The 17,822-nt window shown below is 34.4% G+C and overlaps 1 protein-coding gene across 4 annotated transcripts in view; it reads left to right on the top strand.

Moving 5' to 3' along the window:
- The first annotated feature begins 3,554 nt into the window (after positions 1–3,554).
- Positions 3,555–17,822, top strand: part of LOC110877087 (sodium/pyruvate cotransporter BASS2, chloroplastic) — a 32,667-nt gene continuing 18,399 nt past the window's right edge. Inside the window, exons 1-13 of one of the 4 annotated variants that reach the window (XM_022125247.2) lie at positions 3,555–3,797; positions 3,885–3,987; positions 5,519–5,645; positions 5,720–5,761; positions 6,701–6,814; positions 6,913–6,975; positions 8,299–8,426; positions 8,558–8,639; positions 9,813–9,864; positions 10,712–10,809; positions 12,758–12,916; positions 14,105–14,194; positions 14,294–14,610. In XM_022125247.2, the coding sequence (XP_021980939.1) occupies positions 3,686–3,797; positions 3,885–3,987; positions 5,519–5,645; positions 5,720–5,761; positions 6,701–6,814; positions 6,913–6,975; positions 8,299–8,426; positions 8,558–8,639; positions 9,813–9,864; positions 10,712–10,809; positions 12,758–12,916; positions 14,105–14,194; positions 14,294–14,371 (1,248 nt within the window). In that variant the 5' untranslated portion in view covers positions 3,555–3,685 and the 3' untranslated portion in view covers positions 14,372–14,610. Of the gene's footprint in view, positions 3,798–3,884; positions 3,988–5,515; positions 5,646–5,719; positions 5,762–6,700; positions 6,815–6,912; positions 6,976–8,298; positions 8,427–8,557; positions 8,640–9,812; positions 9,865–10,711; positions 10,810–12,757; positions 12,917–14,104; positions 14,195–14,293; positions 14,611–17,822 lie in introns of those variants that run through there. The other 3 variants (XM_022125245.2, XM_022125246.2, XM_035980726.1) reach the window with 3 other exon arrangements.

Raw genomic sequence — 17,822 nt, 5'->3', positions numbered from 1 at the left:
CTAGTGCTGAAAAGTTGATTGTGATTATGTTGAATTGTTGAGTAATGGTTTTAACTGTTTTAGTTTGAGCTGTGAAACCAGATGGTTGCTACAACGGTCTGTCGGGTTGAGCTTGGTTGTCAGTTTGGTCCATGCTTGCAAACATTGTAAATGGTTCAAATGGTTAACATTTTTTACATGACACGAATATAATCAAGTTTTGGGTTGTTGTATCCAAACCCTTTTAATAAAAGGGCCATGTTAGATTGACTTGTTTACTAAACAGGTGAAGAAACACCAAGTTAATCTAAGGATTAGCTTCTGGTTAGTGTCTCGTCAAAATAAAGTTTAATCTTCTCCTGAGCACGATGAACAACTGCTAATGATCTTGCAAAACAATCAACACACCGTGAAGCTCGTTACAAGGAGGAGAATAGGGGGGGGGGGGGGGGGTTCTCCTTGTAACCACCCTCCGGCGTGAGAATAAAAACTTGTTTTGAGGAATAAAATGTGTATTAAGTGAGAGAGCAGAAGAGCGATGCTTGAACCTGTAGTCGTAGTTCTCTATTTATATCCGAGGTGAAATTCTGAAGGAGATGGGCTGATGGGCCTTGGACCTGAGCCCGACAACAAGGAATATCCGGTTTGCCTCCCCTGTCACGACCGTTAGTGTTTATAGGCGAGGGCATCGTTGGCGCACGTTGAATGGATCCACGTGTCCTGACGATTATCCTTCTTGTCTGGCCTGTCATCAGCAGATAAGTGGAGATCATGGAGCAGTGGTCGGCGCACACTGATTGGTGCCACGTACGTGTCCTTGTGTACTTCTTTCTCCTGCACGATTGCTCATCGTGCGGCACGATAGAGTACAACCTGTCATGCGCTTATTGGCCAGCTGCTCTGCTGATCGTACTTTCTGTCATGTCCAACGTTGGCGTGCTGGCGCAGAGATCTCTGCGCTTACTGGACTAGTGCCATTTCGTTTGAAGAAAAGGCTGTGTTAAACTTGATTTGTTTTGGACTTTACCCCGCACGTGACCTATGGTTAGCTTATATAGTCGGCGCAAGGTCAGGAAAACCCAGTCTTTCGCTAAGTGTTAGATTTGAACTGTTTTGGGTATGGTTTCTCGCACGATCTGAGGACAACTCGTATGGTCGGCGCAAGATTAGGGACCATACCCCTTCAACGGGTCATACTCAAGTTGACATATTTAATCTATTTAAGTAAATAGGTCGACCTTGTATAACCCATTCATTACAACCACCAACCCGATTAACACGTTTGCAACTTGATTACTACCTGTCATTCTGCAAACTCATTTTACACGTTTAGGTTAATGAGTTAAATGGACCATTCTCCGCAGGGGCGGACCTAATGTAGGTTGGGGCGTAGCACGGGCTACGGCTCAACTTTTTTCCGGTAGTGTAAAATTTTATTTTATTTTTTCGATTTTTATACTAAGGACACCTCTCAACAAGTACTAGGACACCTCTAAAAAAAAATTTACAAACTGAAATCAAGCCCAAATAATACTGATTATATTAGCCCAAAAAAATGATAGCCCAATAGTAATTAGCCCAAATAACCAAATAATAACCCAATAGTGTATTAGATTGTTGTGCTAATTGTGATTGTGAGTTGTGAGTATTCTTTATTTCTTTTCTTCTTGAGTTCTTGAATTGTTTAATTTCGATCTAAAAATTAAAAATAAACCTAGCCCAATCTAATATCTAAAAACTTATTGTCAATATTAATTCATAAAGCCTAGCCCAAATGTGATATGCTCAATATTGATTCGTTAACCTAAATACTAATAACTTAAAAAAAAACTAGTTTATAAAATTTAATTCGGTAAGGCCTAAGGGCCTTTTTTTGGCTCACCCAGGGCACTTGAATTTTCAGGATCGGCCCCGCCCCGTAATGCAGGTAAAAAAAATTTGTTCTATAAATGTATCGTAAAAAAATTTGGGATACCCCTGAATATTTCTTCTAGTTCCGCCACTGATTCTCCGTTTAGGGTTTTACATGAATAAATATACGAGTTGAGTTTGGGTTGAACAATTCAACCGGGTCACCCTTATCTATATTCAAAATTAGAGGTCAGGAATAAATAATAGTAACAACAGGGACCTGAAAGGCTGAAACTAATGAGCCCATATCGAATCTGAGCCTAGTAAGGTGCTCAATATAGGTGGACAGATGGTACATCTACCTTAGGCCTGCCTAAACAACAAAAAAATGTAACTATTTTAGGGCAAACTACACAATTAACAAAAAAAAAACAACCAAAAAAATTAACTATTTTAAGGCATACTTTCATAACTAAAAGTTTTATGGTCAAATTATAAAAGTTCATTCATATCTCAAACGAGCCCACAAGATGTTCTTGGTTGACCTTAGGTAAGACGAAAGATAAAAATATAGTTGTAAAGATTTTAAACACATGCTTATACCAAATACCCTAAAGTATTTATGTTATGGCCTCTATTTAAGATTTCTCACCATAATAATACTACTAAAATCAAAATCAAACACATCATTATGAATATTTTGCATTTCTTTGTATATCATTTATAATACTGATTAAATAACACACCTCATTTGTATTAAGATTAGGCAATTAGTGATGTAAAGTTTCCGGTAATCGGGCCGGCTATCGTCTAATCTCGTACATGTCCCATACCTACAAAATTTTAGAAACTAACCCCATATACGGCCGATGCCCGTCGGGCTTCAAGTATATCCGTCCCATATGTTCGGGTTTCAGGTGTACCCATCGAGCTCGGGTTTTTTTTGCCATTCCTAAGTTTATGGACCTTGAAACCGGATAGAATCCGATCCGGATTTTCACAATCCGATTTTAACCATCATTTTATCCGTATTTTCACAATCCACGTTATTCTATAAAATCTGGTTTGCGCACCTCTACTTCTGTCATGTTCACTTAAAACGTATGGTTCACAAGTACCCGATCCGTTAACCTGTAACTCAACCGTGAACTTACAACCCTTATTTTCAATATAAATTTTTGAGTTAAATGCCATTTTAGTCCATGTGGTTTGGGCCATTTGCTAGTTTAGTCCAAAGGTTTGAAACGTTGCCATTTTAATCCAAACAGTTTCAAACGATGCCATTTTAATCCACTAGGTTAACTCCATCCATTATTTCTGTTAACTAGAAGGGCGTTTTGGTCATTTTATATGTAATTCTGTTAACTAGAAGGGCAATTCGATCATATAAAATGATCGAATTGCCCTTCTAGCTAACATAAAAAATGGATGGAGTTAACACAGTGGACTAAAATGGCAATATTTGAAACTATCTGGACTAAAATGGCAACATTTCAAACCTTTGGACTAAACTGGTAAAATGGCCCAAACCACAGGGATTAAAATGAAATTTAACTCTAAATTTTTATTCAACAAAATCACCAATGTTTCCTTTTATAGCATACACCCACTAAACCTAACAATATTCAATTTTCCAACTTGATAACAACATATCATGTGACATTTGTGGTTTAAATTGGTACGAAATCTGGTGTGTGGTTCCTTTGGTTTCCACGACCCCCTCATATCCTTTCAACAAAATACCGGACCCATCTGGCCATCTCACTCTCTTCACTCCCCAATCACATAAATACCCAATCGTATACTTAAATAAAGATTCAACCCCTTTCACTATCGCCACTTTTCTTGAACATTCATGGCGTCTATTTCAAGAATTGTCGCTAAAGATTGCAACTTTCGGTCGTCTAATGCTGTTGTTCACAGACCCAGATGTGATTTGCCTGCAAGAACGATTACCAATCATGTTTGTATGTAAATTGATTAACTTTGTTTGATTTTTGTATTGGTTCGGTGATGATTGTGTGTAAAGTTTTGATTTTTATGTGAAATTGCAGCTTTTGGAAAGAGGGTTTGTTGTTTTTCTGGTGATGGTAAAGGGTGTTTGGCTATTCAGAGTAAAAGATTATGTTCAGGAGTTGTTCAGTCTTTGGATTACAGGTACTTGTTTGGGGTGTTTGGGAATTGGGATTTGAATGTTTATGGGAGGTGATAAAGTAATTTGGAGTGTTTGGATGAAGAAAAGTGGTTAGGTGGATAAGTTGTTTTTGAGTAAGATGTTTGAGATATATAGTTATTTGTGGGTGTTTGGATAAAGAAAAGTGGAGTTAAATGCCATTTTAGTCCCTGTGGTTTAGGCCAGTTTAGTCCAAAGGTTTCATTTTTCGCTTGTGGATTCAAAAAGGTTTAACCGTTGCCATTTTAGTCCATTGAGTTAACTTCATCCATTTTTTCTGTTAACGAGAAGGCCAATTCTGTCATTTTATATGTAATTCTGTTAACTAGAATTGCACTTCGGCCATATAAAATGACTGAATAGCCCTTCTTGTTAACAAAAAAAATGGAAGAAGTTAACTCAGTGGACTAAAATGGCAACAGTGAAACCTTTTTGGACCCACAGGCGAAAAATGAAACATTTGGACTAAACTGTCAAAATGGCCCAAACCATAGGGACTAAAATGGCATTTAACTCAAGAAAAGTGTTTCAAATAGTATTTGTATTGCTTATTTCAAAGATACCATTTGGGGGGAGGGGGGGGGGGTGTGCGTTTAGAATTACATGTTTACCCTTAGTGCGGAAAAAAAAATCAGTTTTTGATAAGTCGATTATCTGTTTCTGATTATAAGCATAAACAAACAAACCAGACAAACAAACGTACCAAGTAAAATCTCACTCATAACATGGTTGGTAGGGTTCGGGATTTCTTGGGGGTATTCTTCTTTGACGTAACTCGCCACGCTGGTACGAACTAATGCGGGCCGGGGAGTATAAGCATAATAAGATATTTGATTATGGAATCTGAAACACCTTCTAAGGGAGTGTTTGGATGTGCTGTTTGAAAGTATTTATATAATATTCAGCAATCATATTAAGATATTTATTAAAATTTTAAAAATGGATTTGAATGTATGCGTTGGCAAGTTCATAAGACACTATGACCTATGGCCATAGTTGTCGATAGCGAATAGCGACAAGGCATGGCTAGGCTACGTAGCGAATAGCGACAAATAGCGACGGCAATTTTATAAATAGCGATTACACTAGAGAAAGAATTTTGAAAATTTTTATATGTATATTTCATCAAAATACCCTTGTATATATGCTATTTTACATGTATATTTAACAAAAACCTATAAATCTAGCTATTTTATAGCTATAACCCTTTATAACATTAAAAAAAAATAAATAAATAATAACTGTCACTAAAATCGCTATTCATCGCCATGACCAACTTAGCGACACATAGTCGCATCGCCATAAAGCGCGCTATAGCGACCGCTATGGTCGCTATTAACAACTATGCCTATGGCGCACATAATTTTATAAATAATAAAAAACTTGGTTTATTTGAGAAGGCTTTGTATTTATTTAGTATTTTCCATCTATTTAACAATGTATGTTAAAAAGATGTTACATTAATATCGTTTCTTTGGCTTATCGAACGATTTTGTTTGATTTTGTGGTTAGAAGTTCCAAATTTCGGTGCCAAGCAGCAACAAATGTACCAGGAGATGTTCCTACCAATGCAAATGCTTCAAGCGGAATGTCAACATATGAAAAAATAATTGAAACTTTAACGACCCTTTTTCCTCTATGGGTATGTTAAAACGACGTTTTCAACACAATTTTGATATTTTGTATCTACTAACTAAAATATAATGCAATTGACAGGTTATTTTAGGTACAATAATCGGGATTTACAAGCCTTCTGCGGTATGTTTATTAAATCATTCAAAATTACAAAAAAAAAAAAAAAAAAAATTATAAGTTGTAAAAGCCATTTAACTTCTTGGAAACCGTTATAGATATCATCCATATCTTGAAATCATCACAAAAGCTGGGGTTGATTTGGGCTGTGTTTAATCTCAAATGGGTCAAATAAAAAAAGTTAGCCAAACGGGTTAAAAGCCGCCCAAAGTATATTTTAAATGTGTATTTCCTAAGGGGATGGTTCAAATGAAAACCACTTTTATCGCGAAAACTCGAAAACTAACTAAAAAAGCCTAAAAACATACAAAAAAAAAATTTTTCAATTTTTTTTTTTTAAAATCGCTAGTTTTTTTATATAAAAAAAACTTAAAAAAAAAATTTGTAGTGCACATGTGTAATAATTCACATGTGTAGTACACATACACATATGTACTATTACACATGTGCACCACAAAAACATTTTTTTTTTGAAAAAAAAGTTTTTTTTATATAATTTAAATAGTTAAAATTGGTATGCAAAAAAAAAAAAAATGGTATGTTTATTAGGCTTTTTTAGTTAGTTTTTGAGTTTTCGCGATAACTAGTGGTTTTCATTTGAACCTTCCCCTATTTCCTAAATCATTTTATTCAAGGATTTATATAATTATTGTACTAACATTGTTTTTATAACCATTGTTACTGCATTAATTGGTTATAAAATAAATGAAAAATAACAAATAAATATGTCTGCCCATTTCACCCGAATCCAGTTTGACCCGTTACCATGTTCATCTTTCCAATGCTAATACAACTCATTCAACTCCATCAATTACATAACACACTTTTTTTAACTGAATTTTATCATTTATCAAAATAATCAATTTAAAAATGCATGTTTCTATTTATTGCAATTTACGGTAGTAAAATGGTAGTTAATTTCGGACCATTTGAGTCAACATGCAGGTTACATGGTTAGAAACAGACCTTTTTACCGTTTGCTTGGGTTTTCTCATGCTTTCAATGGGACTTACATTAAAATTTGAAGATTTCAGACGTTGTTTAAGGAATCCATGGACTGTAAGCATTTCTTGTCTCTTTTTTTTTTTTTTTTTTTTTTTTTTGGAGTTTATCTTCTGTATTGGATATCAAAGAGGAATATGTTTTCGGTTTTTTAGGTTGGCGTAGGGTTTCTTGCTCAGTACTTGATCAAACCCTTGTTGGGATTCTTCATTGCAATGGTACGTGACAATGCCTATGGATATCGAGTATTAACTATTAGAGTAAATTACGTTTTTGGCCCCTGTGGTTATATCACTTTTACTATATTAGCCCAAAATAAGAATTTTTAACATATCTGCCCCCATGGTCTCTATAACTAACCATTTTGGCCCCCAAGTCTACAGATCATGGGGGCTAAAATGGTTAGTTATAGAGACCATGGGGACAGATATGTTAAAAATTCTTATTTTGGGCTAATATAGTAAAAGTGATATAACCACAGGGGCCAAAAATGTAATTTACTCTAACTATTAACTAAAAAAAGGTTACATGAAAGTGCACTTATTGTGAATATTGAGGTCAAATGAACAAAAATTATATTTTCGTCTTTAAATATGAGTTCGTTAAATATTTACAAAGCTGTAATTACCATGTCAAAATATTTTATAAATGCTATGAGTTAGACGATGTGGATGCTATATTTGTTGCTCCATAGTTTGTACTTTTCGTAAAGAGTAAATTACACGGATGGTCCTTGTGGTTTACCAAAATTTTGGATTTGGTCCCTAACTTTCTAAAAGTACATGGAGGGTCCTTGTGGTTTAAAATTTGCAACGCATTTAGTCCCCGACTTTTACCAAAATTTTGGTAAACCACAGGGACCATCCGTGTACTTTACTCCGTCGTAAATGAATAGGAAAATGTTTGACCGTAAAAGGGTCAAACTAAACATTTTTTAATAGTTGAGAGTATTAACTTCAAATCCACCAAAGTAAAATTCGTTGCTTTTGTTTTTTGTACTAATCGGCAACCAAAGAATATTATTATAATTTTTTTTGGAGTGAATTTCAAGGATTATCCTTTATCTTTATACCGATTGTCTGACGCTGTCCTTTATGTTCAAAATTGACGAGTTTTGTCCTTTATGTTTTCATATCATACACGTTTTGTCCTTTAGGCCTAACCCAGTTAGTTTTTTCAGTTAAATATGTGCTTTGCACATGAAGGCATTTTTGTCAATTCAAAGGTTGAAGAAGCTTTGAGCTGTAAATTTGCCGTTGAACTTACCTTTGAATTGACAAAAATGCCCTCATGTGCAAAGCACATGACCAAATTTAACTGAAAAAACTAACTGGGTTAGGCCTAAAGGACAAAACGTGCATGATATGAAAACATAAAGGACAAAACTCGTCAATTTTGAACATAAAGGACAACACCTGAAAATGGGTATAAAGATAAAGGACAATCTTTGAAATTCACTCTTTTTTTGCATCTTCATTTTTTTAGATTTACTGTTTTTTTAGGGTGTGTTATTGATATAAAAACTTGAATTGTATCAACAGACTCTAAAATTGTCGGCCCCACTTGCAACGGGTTTGATTCTAGTTTCATGCTGCCCCGGGGGCCAAGCATCAAATGTTGCAACTTATATATCGAAAGGAAATGTAGCACTTTCTGTTCTCATGACAACGTAAGCTTCCGTTCTCTTGTTTAATATAATCTTTGTTGTAGAGTATGATCCAATTGTCCATAGTATAACCCATTTAGTGCTTATATTTATATAAAGAATCTAACAAGCAATCTTTATGTCGGTTTTTCCAGATGTTCGACTATTGGAGCTATTATCATGACACCACTGTTGACTAAACTTCTAGCTGGTCAACTTGTTCCGGTTGATGCTGCAGTAAGTGGTCAAATTGCCATTAGAGTTAATTACTGTTTTTGTCCCTGTGGTTTGTCAAAAATCACTATTTCAGTCCATTAGTTTAAAAATTGCGTTTTCAGTCCCTGTGGTTTCACTTTCGTAACCATTTCAGTCCACCTCGTAACCATTTCAGTCCCTGTACTAACAGAATAAATGGATTCAAATGGTTACGAAAGTGAAACCACAGGGACTGAAATGGTTACGAAAGTGAAACCACGGGGACTGAAATCGCAATTTTTAAACTAATGGACTGAAATAGTAATTTTTGACAAACCACAGGGACGAAAACAGTAATTAACTCTTGCCATTATCTGAAGGAGTAAATTACAAAAATCGTCCTTTATATATATCACTTATTGCTAACTGTCTCTTTTGTCTTCAATAAAGACAGAAAACGTACTCGATGTTTGCAAACCCTTGCAAGTTATGTCCTTTAGCCCTAACTCAGTTAATTTTTGTGGTTAAATCTGACCAAATAGACCCCAAATGAGGGTATTTTTGTGGTTAAATATGATCAAATGGACCCCACATGAGAGTAAAATGACCAAAATACCCTCATGTGGGGTCCATTTGGTCAGATTTAACCACAAAAAAATTAACAGAGTTAGAGCTAAAGGACATAACTTGCAAGAGTTTGCAAACATCGAGTACCCCAAATGAGGGTATTTTTGTGGTTAAATATGATCAAATGGACCCCACATGAGAGTAAAATGACCAAAATACCCTCATGTGGGGTCCATTTGATCAGATTTAACCACAAAAAATTAACAGAGTTAGAGCTAAAGGACATAACTTGCAAGAGTTTGCAAACATCGAGTACCCCAAATGAGGGTATTTTTGTGGTTAAATATGATCAAATGGACCCCACATGAGAGTAAAATGACCAAAATACCCTCATGTGGGGTCCATTTGGTCAGATTTAACCACAAAAAATTAACAGAGTTGGAGCTAAAGGACATAACTTGCAAGAGTTTGCAAACATCGAGTATATTTTCTGTAATTATTAAAAATAAAGAACACAGTTTGCAATAAGTGACATACATAAAGGACGATTTTTGTAATTTACTCTTATCTAAAGTTATAAGTTTTTGTTAAAGATGAAATCTAAGTTGATTTCTTATATTTATAAATTTTCTTTCAAATTCATTTCAGGGTCTTGCCATTAGCACATTTCAGGTCGTGTTGGTACCGACAATCCTTGGAGGTAATTTAGAGGCATTTATAACTAAATTGAAGCTCCTTCTTAGCAATTTATACCGAGATTTCGAAATTTGACGTAAAACCAGTGACTCGATGATTTGACGGGTCAAAACCGCTACCAAGAAAACTTTTCAATGGTACACTTAATGATTAATAAAAAAAGGTAAATTGCATATTACATCCTTTAAGTTTCAGCAAAATTGCAGGCGCTGTCCTTTAACTAACGAAATTACAACGGATGTCCTTTATGTTCTAATTTCTTTACAGGCAATGTCCTTTCTCCCTAAAAAGATTACAAAAATAAAGGACATCCGCTGTAATAAAGGACATCCGTTGTAATTTCGTTAGTTAAAGGACATCGCCTGAAATTTTGTTAAAACTTAAAGGACGTAAAATGCAATTTAGCCTCAATAAAAATGTAAAAGTTCATATTTGGAGAGGGGATAGTAAATGAAGTCGTCCCTCTAATCTTTGTAGTTAAATAAGCCTTTTGAAATCTTTAATCCAAATTTTTGTAGTTGGTCAAAGTTTTTTGATGGGAATCAGCTATGAGGGTATTCTTAAGGGGCTAAAGTGTAATATGGGGGGTAGTATAAGTAATAGAGAATAAGGCATGTTAGAGATAGGATTGAGTTTGTTAGATCGATTAGGGCTCCTGCGTTTGTGCAGTGAGAGAGGGCGTAGCCCTGGGATCACTTCGGTGATTGCTTATCTTCGATTTGTATTTCAGTTCAGTTTATCGCAATTATCATATATCGATTCCTATCATTTTTTGTCGTTGACTAAACTTTGTAACCACTTTATAAATTGTGTAAGCATGGTTTTTTTTTTTTTTTTTTTTTTTTTTGCAGTTTTGATGAATGAATTCTTCCCCAAATTTACTTCGAAAATCATCACGGTGACACCTTTGATTGGAGTTCTCCTTACGACTCTTCTTTGTGCTAGCCCGGTTAGTTCTCAATATGGCCTATAGCTTCTAATTTAAATACGCAAATTGGGTGTGTTTGGGTTTGCATTTTGAAATTGATAATCTCATTATTCCAACTTATCAATTTTTAACTAGGTTATAACCCCGTGTATTACACGGGTAAATAAATGAATTTTATATACCAAATAATAAAACATTATCTTTTTAAAAGCCTCCTTTATTGCACGGGTTGAAGAAATGTAATTTTATATATTAAATAATAAAATAAGTTATATCTATAAGAACCATATGTATTGTACGGGTTAAATAAATGTAATATTATATACCAAATAATAAAAAAATTATATCTTTAAAACCATTGTATTACACGGGTTGAATAAATGTAATATTGTTTACCAAATAATAAAAAAAGTTATATTTTTAAAAACCCCCTTGTATTACATGGGTTGAATAAATATGATTTTATATACCAAATAATAAAAAAATATTATTTAAAAAAACTAACGGATTTTTTTATATTTAAAGTAGGATAAGATTGAATATTAATCTGAACTAACGGATTTTTTTTTATATTTAAAGTAGGATAAGATTGAATATTAGTCTTTATTTATTTAGTTAATATAAAATTGAAAAATCATATGATTGAATAGGTGGGAGGTTGTATGATGATAAATTGGTTAACCGTACTGAATGATAAAGATAATAGTGATTGTTGAACAAATTAATTAATCGAACTTAACAGAAACATTTATGATGTTAGATGGATTTTTTTTAATTATTTGAAAGTTAATATCAACTTTGGAATTCGTATGAATTCTTATTAGATTTGATTAAATATTATTGATAATAAAAATTTGTATTAGATTAGATTTTAGATTTGATTAAATATTATTGATAATAAGAATTTGTATTAATTTAGATTAAATAGTATTATTATTAGTATTATTAATAATTTTAATCAATTAAATGAGAGAATGACAAGTGTCCCAAAACAGGTTTCTTTTATTATAGATTACTAGGTTAGAACCCGTGTATTACTTTGGTTGAATGAATGTAATTTTATATATACTAAATAAAAAAAACATTATATTTTAAAAACCCCATTTATTACACGTGTTGAGTAAATATATTTTATATATTAAATAATAAAAAAATTATATCTTTAAGAACCTCGTTTATTGTGCGGGTTGAATAAATGTAATTTTATATACCACACTATAAAAAAAGTTATATTTAAAAAAACACCCTGTGTATTCACGGGTGGAAAAAATATAATTTTATATACTAAATAATAAAAAAAATTATATTTTAAAAAACTATGTGTATTGTACGGGTTGAATAAATCTAATTTTATATAGCAAATAATAAAAAAATGATATATCTTTACAAACCCTGTGTATTACACGGGTTTATCTATTGTTAAAAAAATCTTTCTAAATCAAAATGGATTTTTTTTACTATTTTTAAATTAGGTTAATACTATTTTAAATTTTTGGTTTGATTAATAAGTTGTTTAATATAATTTCCCATAGTTAACAATAATAACATTAATAATAAATAATATGCATGTTTATCTACTGTTAAGGGAAACAATGCTTTTTAGTAATAACATTAACAATAAATAATATGCATGTTTATCTCCTGTTAAGTAAATCAATGTTTTTTAGTTTAGATAAGACTTTACGATTTGAAGTTAAGTTTATGCCAATTAAGGATGGTCTAGAATAATGACAAGTGTCCCAAAAGGTTTCTTTTATTATATAGTATACATGTTTGAAATAAACAAATTCTTTGTGTTTTTTGGATTTACACTAGAATTTCTAAACCCTCAACATATGATTACTTTATTGTTACAACTTAAACACCAGAAGCACATCCAAACATTATCCTCTGCAATCATAATTATAGATTATCTGATTCTTTTTAGCCAATAAAATCGGTTATTGATTTGTTGCATCTTTGGTTTTAGATTGGACAAGTCGCCGATGTTTTGAAAACACAAGGTGCACAATTGCTACTTCCAGTGGCACTACTACACGGGGCGGCATTTTTTATCGGTTATGCAATTTCTAAATTATCATTTGGTGAATCGACATCTCGTACCATCTCCATAGAATGTGGGATGCAGGTATAGCTTATTTTTTCGCTACGTTTTTCCATTTCATTTGTTTCCTATCTTCTAAAGGTGGTAAAATTGGTAGGCCAGGTAACGGGTCAAAATAAAAGGTCAAGCTGGTAATTTTTTGTACTGGTCGGTTTGACTTTGACCCGCACGCACTTTTTGTCCCTTTTCTAAAAGGACAAGTGACAGAATAGCAATATACTTTTGCTTTTGGTTGGTTTTGGTAAATTATGCTTTTTTGTAATCTATTTTGTAATTATAAGTTTTGGAACAACCGACTTTGGTGATTAAAGTTTTGAGCAAAGTACTAAAGTACACGCATAGTCCTTGTGGTTATTCAAAATTTTAGATTTGGTCCCTGGCTTTTCAAAAGTACACAGATAGTTCCGGTGGTTTGCACTTTGTAACGAATTTAGTCCCCAACTTTTTGCTAAAAGTACATGGATGGTCCTTGTGGTTTGCATTTTGTAACGCATTTAGTCTCTATCTTGGACCACCTGAAACCATTAGATTTGTTGGCTGGGGACTAAATGTGTTACAAAGTGCAAACCAGAGGGACCATCCGTTTACTTTTGGAAAGCTAGGACCAAATCCAAAATTTTGGAAAACCACAGGGACTATCCATGTACTTTACTCTTATGAATGGGTAAATTACTTTTTGAGTCCCTGTGTTTTAGTGGTTTTAACTAGTCGAGTCCAAAAGCAAAAAGTTAAACGACCTGAGTCCCTATAAGCATTTTCATTAACCATTTGAGTCCAAATTTTAACCTTTTGAGTCCAATTTTTTGGACTCAAATCGTTATAAAATGAACAAAATTGGACTCAAAACGTTATAAAATAAATGGCTAGGGACTCAGGGCGTTAAACTTTTTGATTTTGGGCTCAAGTGGTTAAAACCACTAAAACACAGGGACTCAAAAAGTAATTTACTCCTTATGAATAATTAGTGCGTTAAATATGATTTGCACAAAGTACATTTTTAAATAAAACTATGCTCTTCTAAAATTGAATTGTTTAGGAGATTTTAAGCATTATAAATACACTTTCATCGCTTTCGTCCATTTCCATCTCACTACAACCCAAATCGACCCGTTTATAAGTAAACGGGTCGAAATTCATACCTCTACATTGTCTTCTAACAAACGAAGATTAACCCACGAAACAGAAACTTCATTAACTTTTTTGGATCTACAGAGTTCTGCTCTAGGGTTTTTGCTTGCTCAAAAACATTTCACCAATCCTCTCGTAGCCGTACCTTCTGCCGTTAGCGTTGTTTGCATGGCGGTACAAACCTTTTTCCCTTTTCTTCAAAATTTTAAATTAATAAGTTCTTTTCCGTCCCGAAAATAATTTAATTTATTGCATTTTTTTTATTAAATGCAGCTTGGTGGAAGTGCTTTAGCTGTGTACTGGAGGAACCAACCGATTCCTGTTGATGACAAAGATGATTTCAAGGAGTAAAAAAGGTTGTAGCTTTCTGTTTTCTTGTATTCGGGTTTGACCATTTTCAGCTTTCTGCGAAGAAAGACCGAACGTTAGGCGATTATGCGTTATTTGATGTTGTAAGAACGTTTTCGATTTGTTCCGGAAGAGTAGGGATTTTGGTAGTTAATGTGTTGCTAGTTGTATGCTGTTGTGTTGGATCAGTGAAGCTGCAAGTGAAAATTATTTCAAAAAGGAAATGGTAAGACTCATCATAATTATGAATCCAGAATTGAACAATGAAACAACTATGAGTAAAAGCATTTAACAATATTTGTATAGCCAATGATCTCTAGATCAAGTGGTAGAAGGTTTGCATTTCTCTTGACTCTTGAGAGATGCAGGTTCGACTCTCACTTGGTGAAGAGTGAGGCGCTGGTGGGCAATGATAGGAGACCCAGTGAAACCTGTGTTGGATCCTTGAGCCGAACGGGTTTTACTGGTAATTTCACCATCGTGCCTACGGGCGGGTTGGTTACTGGGTTTTCCTCGGAATTGGTGGTGGACTCGGGTTACTCTCGGAGTACTCCGTTTGTCCAGTGGGTGCCCTAAGAATGCTCGGGATTGATTCTGTTGGCTGTTTAAAAAGAAATTATATGTATGCTAGTTTTATATTTGACTTTTTTTGATATAAAGCATTTAACAATATTCTTTAGGTTGACTTAGCTATTTTTTTTTAGTTTCACGGGCTTATGACAAAAAAACAACTTAAATTGACTCATTCATAACATAAATATATCAAAATTGACATTCTTTTAGCTATTGTTAACAATATTTTTAGCTTGACTGAGCTACTTTTAAAACTTTTCACAAGTTTTTAAAAATTTGGCAAATTGAAATTTAATAATCCGAACCGGCTCTTTGTGACCGAGAATAATCCCAACTCAGTTAATTACCCACAATAATCTGAACTCTTCCATTTTGTTTGTAAAATAGTCCGTTGTTAAAAAAACATAAAGGAGTTAAGTTTTTTTCTTTCCAAATTACAATCTGATGTTTTCGGGCTTTTGAAAAGAAAGAACGAGGATACGAATCGATTGATGTAAAACTTACCTCGAAACAGTTCTCTAAATCCATATATGCCATGTGCCTTAGTCCTCAGTGGTAATCACCACAAGATTCAACATAAAAGATGCCATATTTGATATTTGAGTGAAAGCAGGGGCGGACCCAATGCTTTAGCAGCCATAGCACAGGCTACAGCTCAAGTGCGCATTCATAGTGTATTTTTTTTTTCCCAGTTTTATACCAAAGATACCCCTAAAATAATAAAATGATACCCTAACCAACCCAAACTTGTAGAATAAGAGAGCCCGATTGAAACAGTGACCCGATTACCCAAATTATTAATAATATGATTGAAATTCTGGCCCAATTAGTTAGGTATTTGTTTTAATTGATTTATTTATTGTCATTTTTTTATATTGTATGATTGTACGGTAAAAAAAAATTTGGGATACCCCTGATTTAATGGGCTAGTTCCGCCACTGAGTGAAAGGCTGTAGGGTTTGATTTGTACTTCGAACTTGAGGGTAGTAAAAAAGAAGTTTCGGGGGAACGCCAGAGAGTGTTTAGCTCTTGTAGTGGCACAACGTCTGTTAAGTGGCAGTCGACGGTATGGTTTCCCGGGGTAACGCCCAAACCAAACTCTGAAGCCAGCATGGACCCAGGTAAGACAAGATGGCTGGAATGGAGCAACGGGACTCTACAATTTGGGAAGTGCGGTGGACTAACACAAGAAAGATGCCGTTCAAAAAAAAAAGAAGTTTCAATTTTCTAACCAATATTCACACCTAATTATTAGGAATCCTGTAACAAGAAATCTAACTCTTTTTGTGGTAAACGTAATGATGTACTTTCTAAATTATATTAAGTTGACACGTTTTATAAAATATAGTATTTACACTTCTTGTTAGTTAATCCTCAAATGAACCTACACCTCGTTTTATAAAATATAGTATCTACAGTTCTTGTTATATAATCCTCAAATGAACCTACTCCTGTTAACCAGATTTTTTTAATAAAAAAAGATCAAAGACAGCGAAGCTTATTATGGACTTCATATAAATTTATTGATTTTTTTAGAGAGGAATATGATCTAAAGGCATGGATTGACAGAAAACCCCCACTAACGAGATAACTAAAAAACTAAACAATAACCATTGATCTTACAAGATCTATGGTTGTAATTAAAGGATATGGGAAACTAAAAGGGGTTGGGTTTTAAGTAAGGGAGGGTAAAATTGGAAATAAAAAATGCACTAATCAATTCCCCTCATTCATACTAATGGGAAGTGTGCTAATGAGGTGGTGGTGGAGTGATAAGGGAGAGATTTAGTGTTCTAAGGGTGTACGAGGCGTTATCGGGGAAGGGATCGGTGACCCTTGTCCCCGATCGGGAACACCGCCGCCATCAAAGCGGGGACCCGAATCGGGGGGGTCGATCGGCGTGGGCTTACCGCGTGGTTTGGCACATTTTTCGAAAGAAGACCCTTGTCAAACGGTCATTTTTATAAAAAAAAAAAAAAAAAATCAACTTTTTTAAACAATATATATCTAACCAACCTAAATCAATTTTTTTACCACACTCACCACTCTCAAACTCACACCAAAACTCTCAAACTCAAATCTTTCAAATACAAAATGGATTCCAAGCTTCCGTTTCTTTCTACCCTACCCGACTTTCCCGACGATGGAGATGCATCATCAAGCGATAGTAGCTTAATTTTCTTCCAAAATCTCATCCAACAAGCGGAGCTACTAGACACGGCATCGTCTAGTAAAAAAAATTATGTCCGTCGAGATCGTGAGGGGGGCCATGAGACACTCATGGCCGATTATTTTGATGAAAATCCAAAATTTAATGACGATACTTTTCGTCACGGATTTCGTATGTCCAAGTCTTTGTTCCTAAAAATTGTTAGTGACGTGGAAGCATATGACGAGTGGTTTAAATAAGGCTTAGACGGGAGAATGAAGAAAAGTTTTACACCGTTGCAAAAGGTTACTTCGGCAATTAAACAACTTGCAACCGGTAACCCACCAGACGAGGGGGACGAGTATTTAAATATGTCTGAAAGGACCTCTCGTGAGTGCCTTGAATATTTCTGCGAGACGGTCTGTAAAAGGTATGGCGGTGAATTCCTACGTAGACCAACGAGCCACGACGTCGCGCTATTGTATCAGGCTCATGAGGAGAGGCATCACCTACCTGGTATGTTGGGTAGTCTGGATTGTACACACTTCGTCTGGAGAATGTGCCCCACAGAATTGCGTGGACAATACATGAGAGGCGATCATCAATACCCGACGGTTATGTTAGAAGCGGTGGCGTCTCAAGATTTGTGGATTTGAATTGCTTTTTGTGGCCCGGCGGGTTCACAAAACGACATCAACGTGCTGCAACAATCTCCATTATTTCTTGCTCAAC

This window comes from Helianthus annuus, chromosome 12, assembly GCF_002127325.2.
Source record: "Helianthus annuus cultivar XRQ/B chromosome 12, HanXRQr2.0-SUNRISE, whole genome shotgun sequence".
Taxonomy (NCBI): domain Eukaryota; kingdom Viridiplantae; phylum Streptophyta; class Magnoliopsida; order Asterales; family Asteraceae; genus Helianthus; species Helianthus annuus.
Note: the sequence above shows the minus strand (reverse complement) of the source record. Positions and strands in the feature narration are given on the sequence as shown.